General features: G+C 45.4%; 1 protein-coding gene across 1 annotated transcript; it reads left to right on the top strand.

Moving 5' to 3' along the window:
* Nucleotides 1-3,751: 3,751 nt before the first annotated feature.
* LOC138035382 (uncharacterized) lies at nt 3,752-4,819 on the top strand. The gene has a single exon (XM_068882086.1). It carries the CDS (start codon nt 3,752-3,754, stop codon nt 4,817-4,819), a length of 1,068 nt encoding a protein of 355 aa, XP_068738187.1.
* The last annotated feature ends 2,463 nt before the right edge of the window (nt 4,820-7,282 follow it).

The following is a 7,282-nucleotide window of genomic DNA, read 5'->3' as shown; positions in this document are numbered from 1 at the left end:
TGGTTCGTGTAACTTTCCGTCAGGCGGAGAATTATCGTTCCGCAAAGGAAGGGGAAGGTGTTCGCCTTTTTGGCATGTGGTGTCGGGTGTTGGGTGGTGGTCCTCCGACCACGCTCATCCACATATTTGATTATCCCTTTGAGGAGCCTGAGGCCGACATTCGCGCTGCTTTTGAACCCTATGGCGCAATCAAGTCTGTTAAGCGCCAGACTTACTTGTCTCATCCAAGTATTTCAACTGGCACAGTCCTGGTCTCTATTGTTATGAAAGAGCCCCCGCCCCGCTACTTAATGGTTCGGGGCTATTACGTTCGGACTTGGTACCGCGGTCAACCGCTGGTGTGCAATATGTGTTCGGCTGAGGGGCATCGTGCCGCTGATTGCCCGAACCGCGATAAATGCCGTCGTTGTGGGGGTACAGGTCATTTTGCCCGTGCGTGTCTCGTTTCCCGCCCTTCTTTTGCCGAGGTTGCCAGAGGCGTTGCTGGCTCCTCTTCGTTGGGCACATCTGGTCCGGCTGTTCTGCCTATAATAACTGGCGCTTTACGTGATGATGATGATGATGATGATGATGATGATGTTAATGATGACGATTCTATCTCCTCGGGTGAAGACGCTTGCTCCAAGATGTCTTCAGCGTCTGGTGGCCAAGCTGCTTTCTCTCAGCAGGTCACCGTGGACAGCGCCATTTCTAAGGTGGCGAGTGTGTGCTCTCTGGGCAATGATAGTGTTGAGGACAAAAACGAGCCTTCTGTCCGGTCGAGAGCGGCGAGTCTCCCTTGTTTAAATGAGCCTTCCGTTTCTGAGGCTCCTGTTTTTAGTGTTGAGTCTCGTCCTCGGTCTTTGTCGTCTGCAGATGAACCCCCTGTGGCTTCTAAAAGTGATGGCGGGTTGACGGGCCTGCCTATCTCGGTCTCTGACCCTATGTCTGATGAATGTGAGAATAATGCCTCAGTAACGTCTGATGTTGCGTGCTCTCACCCCTCCCCTGTTGTTGGTATGAATGACGGGCAGATTGTTAGCCCCTTGCCGGAGGCTGAGGCTTTATCTGCCGATAGCCTTGAACTTGTTGTCTCCGGGGCCTCTAAAGAGGCTCCAATAGCTCCGGCAGCTGTACCTTGTGAGGAGGCTCCGCCTTCCCAGGATTCCCATAGTGTTCTGCAGGAATATCAGTCTTCGTCTTTACAAAAGAAGACTAAATCGGGTTTGTTTGCCTCTCTGAGGCGTAAGGCGTCTCCTTTGGAGGCGAAGTCGCGTCGTCAATACGTACCGAATATTCCACCAGAGAGGCCTTCTAGGCCCAAGACTGCTAAGCAGTCTTGAGGCTTAAGGTTTTTTTTTTCTGACTGTTTTTTGGTTGTCTTGTTTTTATTTTTGCACTTTCTCTTCATTATGGATTGTGTTCGTATCTTAACTCTAAACGTTAACGGTTTAAGGGATGTTAATAAACGATTGTCTCTCCTTCAATGGATGTCTCATTTTTCTGCCGATTTCGTTGCCCTGCAGGAGACACATGCGTCCTCTTGTCAGGACTGCAGCTCTTGGTTTTCCCCATACGGTTATTCCGTAGTATCTTCCCCTGGCTCTGCACATTCCTGTGGAGTGGCTTTGCTCTTTCGCCACCGTTTTGTGTTGACTAAATCTGTTGCCGACAAGAAGGGGCGTTTCATCATGCCTGAGTTTAAGCTAGATGAGGTCTCCTTCAGGCTTGCTTGCATCTATGCACCTAATCGAAATCCGGATAAGAAGGCGTTTTTTGATTTTGTTTCTGACTCGGTTGATCCGGCTATACCAACCTTAATTTTGGGGGACTTTAACGCAGTGTTCGATCGTTCTTTGGACCGCCGAGGGCCTAATCCCTTGGATGATTCTCGTGAGAGCTCTAGCGCTTTGTGTTCTCTTTTTGATGATTGCTGTATGGTGGACATTTGGCGGCATCTTCACCCTGCGTTTTACGTGGATGAAGCCCGATGGTTCCGTGGCTTCCCGTATCGACCTGATCGGGTGCCCTTTCCCTTGGGTCCACCACGTCAGAGAATGTATCTCTTCGAAGCTCAATGTCTCTTCTGACCAACTCCGACTTTGTAAGTCATTTCTGGGCTGTGTGGCGTATCCAGAAACGTTCCTTTCGGTCCCTCCAGGCTTGGTGGGATCGAGGCAAAGAGCATTTAAAAGGGTTGGCGGTGCGTTTTTCTGTCGAGGCTTCTTCTGCGAGGCATTCCTCTCGTTCCATTCTTTCGAGCCTCTACTCTCATTTGAAGGATAAGATTGATGCTGGCAATGTTTCTCTTCTTCCGGTGTTCGAGAATGTTTCTAACCGAATTAGTGAGCTGGATGCTAAAGAGGCTGACGGTGCTCGGATTCGCTCTCGCACCAGGTGGGCTGAGGAGGGCGAGTCTTCTACTAAGTTCTTTTTAAGACTGGAGAAGAAGCGGGGGTCTGATGGTTGGATTTCCGCCATGCGATCCGATGATGGTTCCTTGGCCACTGAAATCAATGCAATTTGCGATTCTTGGGTAGAGTTTTACTCTTCCCTTTTTTCTGCTGCTGTGACGGATCCATCTGAGCAGAGCGACCTGCTGGATTCTCTCTCTGCCTTCTTGTCTCCTGCGCAGAGCGAGTTGTGTGAGGGTTTGCTAACTGTGGAGGAGGCTCGTGTTGCTATGGAGGGTTTAGCCTCTGGTAAATCTCCTGGTTCGGATGGTTTACCCATCGAGTTCTACCGAACCTTTTGGGATGTTTTGGGCTCTGATTTAGTTGAAGTATTTAATGCCTCTTATTGTTCTGGCTTTTTGCCCACTTCTCAGCGTACGGCGTTAATTACTCTAATTTTTAAAAAGGGTGATAGGCTCTCCCATAAGAACTGGAGGCCCATTAGTCTGCTTAATTGTGATTATAAGATATGTGCTCGTGCACTGGCTGGGAGACTTTTAAAGGTCCTCCATCACGTCATTCATCCGGATCAAACGTGTGGTGTGAAGGGTCGCTTTATCGGTGAAAATGTTTCCCTGTTGAGAGATGTGGTTCAGTATGCCCATGAGACCAGGCTTCCCCTTGCTATCCTGTCCCTCGACCAAGAAAAAGCTTTTGACCGGGTTGACTGGGAGTGTCTCTTTACGACTCTTCAGCACATGGGTTTCGGAAAGTCCTTTATTTCTTGGGTTCGCCTTCTGTACGCCGGTGTCCGGAGCGCCGTGCTCGTCAATGGTTACACTAGCAAGTTCTTCTTGCCTTCTCGGGGGGTGCGGCAGGGGTGTCCCTTGTCGCCTCTCCTCTACATTATCTCCATCGAGGTTCTTGCAGTTAATCTTCGTGCGCATCCTAATATTATTGGTCTTCGCTTGCCTAACGTTCCTTCCTGCCTTCCTGTCCTCTCCTTGTACGCCGACGATACCTCTGTTATTGCCTCTTCGGACGACGCTATTCGTGCTGTTTTTTGCGTTTATGATAAATTTGAGAGGGGCACGGGTGCCAAGCTGAACATGGAGAAATGTGAGGGTCTCTGGCTTGGTGGTTGGGTCCACCGTTCGGATTGTCCTGTTCCTATTCAGTGGACGTCTGAAAAGATCAAAGTACTTGGTGTGTTCCTTGGGAACGGGAATTTGGACAAATGTAATTGGAGGCCTCGTTTAGATGCGGTCACGCGCTGCCTCAATTCCTGGCGTTCTCGTCACTTATCATTTACTGGCAGGGCTTTGGTTGCCAATGCCCTTGCGCTCTCTAGGATGTGGTACGTGGCTTCCCTCTTGCCCATGCCAGTGTGGGTCTTGTCCGAACTAAATACTATTCTTTTTAGCTTCTTTTGGGGTGGAAAGAAGGACTTAGTTGCTCGTGCTGTAGTCGTCCACCCAAAGTCTGCCGGAGGTTTCTCAGTTGTTTCCGTTCGCCATAAAGTTTATGCTCTGCTTGTGCAGTGGGTTCGGCGTATGGTTGTGTCGCCCAGCGGGTGGGTTTCTCTGCTCACCTTCTGGTTTTTTGATCGTTTTGGCGCAGCCCCTCACGATGTGTTTTCAAATCCAGCATCTTTCGCCCCTGAACGTCTTCCTCCTTTTTATGCCTCTCTTCTTCGGGCCTGGGGTGCCATTCAGGGCTCCTCTTCTTCTTCATCTAGTTTGGTTGTAGGCTCGTCCCAGCATGTTGACCCGGTTGCTGTCGCTTCTGTTTCTACTAAAAGTTGTTATGTTCTGCTTCTTTCTTTGTCTTCGTGTATTCCCCATTGTGTCTCTAAGTTTTCTCCCATCTATGGCCCCATTGATTGGAAGTCCACCTGGGCCTCTTTGTACTTTTTACCTTTGGATAGGCCTGTTTCCGATCTAAACTGGAAGATTGCCCATGGGGTACTGTACACTGCGGATCGTCTCATTTCTTTTGGCCTTGATGTTCCTGCCGCCTGTTTTTGCGGTGCTGCTTTGGAGACGCCCGCTCATTTGTTCTTTCGCTGTCCTCTCGCGAGGAGCGGTGTTGATTGGGTTCAAACCCTTCTTTCTACCTTTTCTGTCGATGCCCCTTCGTTGGACGTTCGTCATCTACTTTTTGGATTCTCCGAGGCTGATCTTCGTATAGTTCCTAAGGTTTTTTGTTATATTCTTAACGTGTGTAAATTTTTCATCTGGTCTCAAAGGAATGACTTTTGTTTTCGCTCCGTCCGACCTAGTGCTGTCGGCCTTATTTGCTCCATCAAGGCTCGGCTGCGTTTCTTTCTTCCTGTTTTCTTTCATCGTTTTCGTTCTGCTAGACGTCGTAAGGTTTTTCATAAGCAATGGGGTGCTAATGGGGTTATTGGTAGTGTGTGTGATGGTGTTTTTAAAATGGCCTTTTAGTTTTGTTTTTCTTCTCTTTATTGCCTTTTCAATGATGCTTTTATGACCTTTGGCTATTTTTGCCTGGTTTTAATTTTTGTGCTTTAATTCGGTTTTTGACTTGGACTCTGGTTTTGGATATGATTTGGCTCGTGTGGGGTTGTTATTCTTGAGTGTAAGGCAGACGAGGCATCTCTTGAATACAACCCTTTCAGTGTTTTTCTCTGGATTAGGACTCGGACCGGCTTCTGGACTACGCCTATTGGACATGATTCGGTATTACGTTGAGCCTTGGAAATTTTGTTTTTTTTTTCTGTGGATTGACCTGGACCGGTTTCTGGCTTTGTGATTTTTTCCGTGAGGCAGGGTTCGACTCCCTGGCGAGTTTGGCGAGCCGGCCCCGTTTAGGGGGTGCTCCCTCACGTGAGGCGTGTTATGTTATCTTCCCGCGTTGTATGGCCCTTGGGCATTGCACTCCGCCCTTGGGACCGCCTCAAATACAAAAAAAAAGCGAGTAGTCAAGGGGTTAGTCACGATGGCTCAGGGACCGATTAACCTCTCCCTCTTTGGATTGAAAGTAGCACGGGGCCCCGAAAATACTTTTTTTTTTTTTTTTCGCTTGTGCACAAATGTCACAAATACGCATCCGTTCTGTACGTACACTCGTGTGATAGGTAAATGTGCTTACCACATGGCAAAATGCAAGAAAAAAATTCCAAACTATAGATCATCCCTTATTTTATGTGTTGTAATAGAGGAGCTACGAGTAGTCAAGGGGTTAGTCGCGTATGGTTTAGGGGCCGATTAATGTCTCTCTCCTAGGATCGAAAGTAGCACGGGGCCCCTAAAAAAGTTTTTTTTTTTTTTTTGCTTGTGCACAAATGTCACAAATACGCATGCGTTCTGTACGTACCCTCGTGTGATAGGTAAATGCGCTTACCACGTGGCGAAATGTGTGTACAAATGTCCCAAATACGCATGCGTTCTGTACGTACACTCGTGTGATAGGTAAATGCGCTTACCACATGGCGAAATGTGTCTACAAAAGTCACAAATACGCATGCGTTCTGTACGTACACTCGTGTGATAGGTAAATCGGTAAACGGTAAAAGTAGTATAGGAGTTGGGGGTTTCAGCGCATTTTTGCAAAAATGCGTTGCAACGTCCCAACTACTGTACTACTTTCCATTTAATGGCTTCCATCGATGGTTTCCATCACATGGGCGTGGTCATTTTCGGTCTTATATTCTTGGAAATCTATATGTTTTATATTTCTGCGAATCTATGCCGTGGCGAGGCAGAATGGATCCAACGCAAAATTTATTTTGGAACTATATGTTTTTAAAAAACCTAAAATAATATCTCATATAATAGTATAATGAGTTGTAAAGAACTTCATGAAGAGTTAATCAATATGGAAGAAGTAATTTGTCCATTTTGCAATAAAGAAATAGGTAAACATACGAAAAAAACAGATCAATGTTGCGATCAGCCAGAGATAGTGAAAGATAATATCATAGTTTGCAAAAAATGCGGAACAGTACAAGGTTATACACCTTTAATAGAATTTGTTGATTTTCACTCAAATAAGCATAGATTTCATCGTAAAAGTGTTTACCAAAGAAAATATCATATCAAAAACATTATCAATAACATTGCCATTAAAAATGGTTTCCAGATTTCTGTAAAAAATATGGATAAAATAATTCGAATTTTTGCGGCTATCGGGGAAGTTGTGAAAGATGTTAACATTGATAGAAAGCGTATGATTAACATAAATTTCATTTTAAAACAAATATTTAAAATGCTTGATCTTCCTTTTGAAAAGGTCAAGACGAGTCAATCCAAAAAGACACTTCAATCATATGAACGATATTGGAAAGACATCCTGTCATTGGCATCCGACCGAATTAATGAAATAGTTAAGGAATGAATTTGTCATTGTATTTAGCGTAGAACTTGTCAACACTAGGACAAACATCAGTCACAAAATCATCTACATTTTTTAATTCTGTGTGAAACGATGGTTGAAAATCACCGCTTCTCAACATGTCTTTTATTGAATTCAATAGATGTTGATAACTTTGGTATGCATATGTGCAATTTTGTATTTTAAGATCCAGTGTTTGGAAATCCATGTAAGACTTGATTAACAAAGCACAAGTGCTTATTGCTACTAGGGCTATACCGCCAGTTACAACAGCACTAATAATTCCACCAGTACCGTTAAAATGGAAACAGTATTTCCTAACAGTTTGAATTTTTTGAAGCGTTTGACAGCCTTTTTGTAAGCCCAACACTTTTTATGGTATGCCTTATAATAGCTCTTTAGTTCGTCGACCTGATCTTCTGGGAGTTTGTCTGAAATATGGTTCCAGCTGAATATTCTCTTTTTTCGATCTGCCATATATATAGTTCAGATTGTTAATCGTCTGCATAGACAATATAGTATACCACTGACTTGACCACAAAAAGGTGATCTTT

The sequence above is a fragment of the Montipora capricornis genome, unplaced genomic scaffold, assembly GCF_036669925.1.
Source record: "Montipora capricornis isolate CH-2021 unplaced genomic scaffold, ASM3666992v2 scaffold_364, whole genome shotgun sequence".
Lineage (NCBI taxonomy): Eukaryota > Metazoa > Cnidaria > Anthozoa > Scleractinia > Acroporidae > Montipora > Montipora capricornis.
This window is presented reverse-complemented; position numbering and strand designations above follow the sequence as displayed.

Excerpts from the sequence above, each read along its gene's own strand:
- LOC138035382 (XM_068882086.1), top strand. The coding sequence starts at position 3,752 with ATGCCAGTGTGGGTCTTGTCCGAACTAAATACTATTCTTTTTAGCTTC.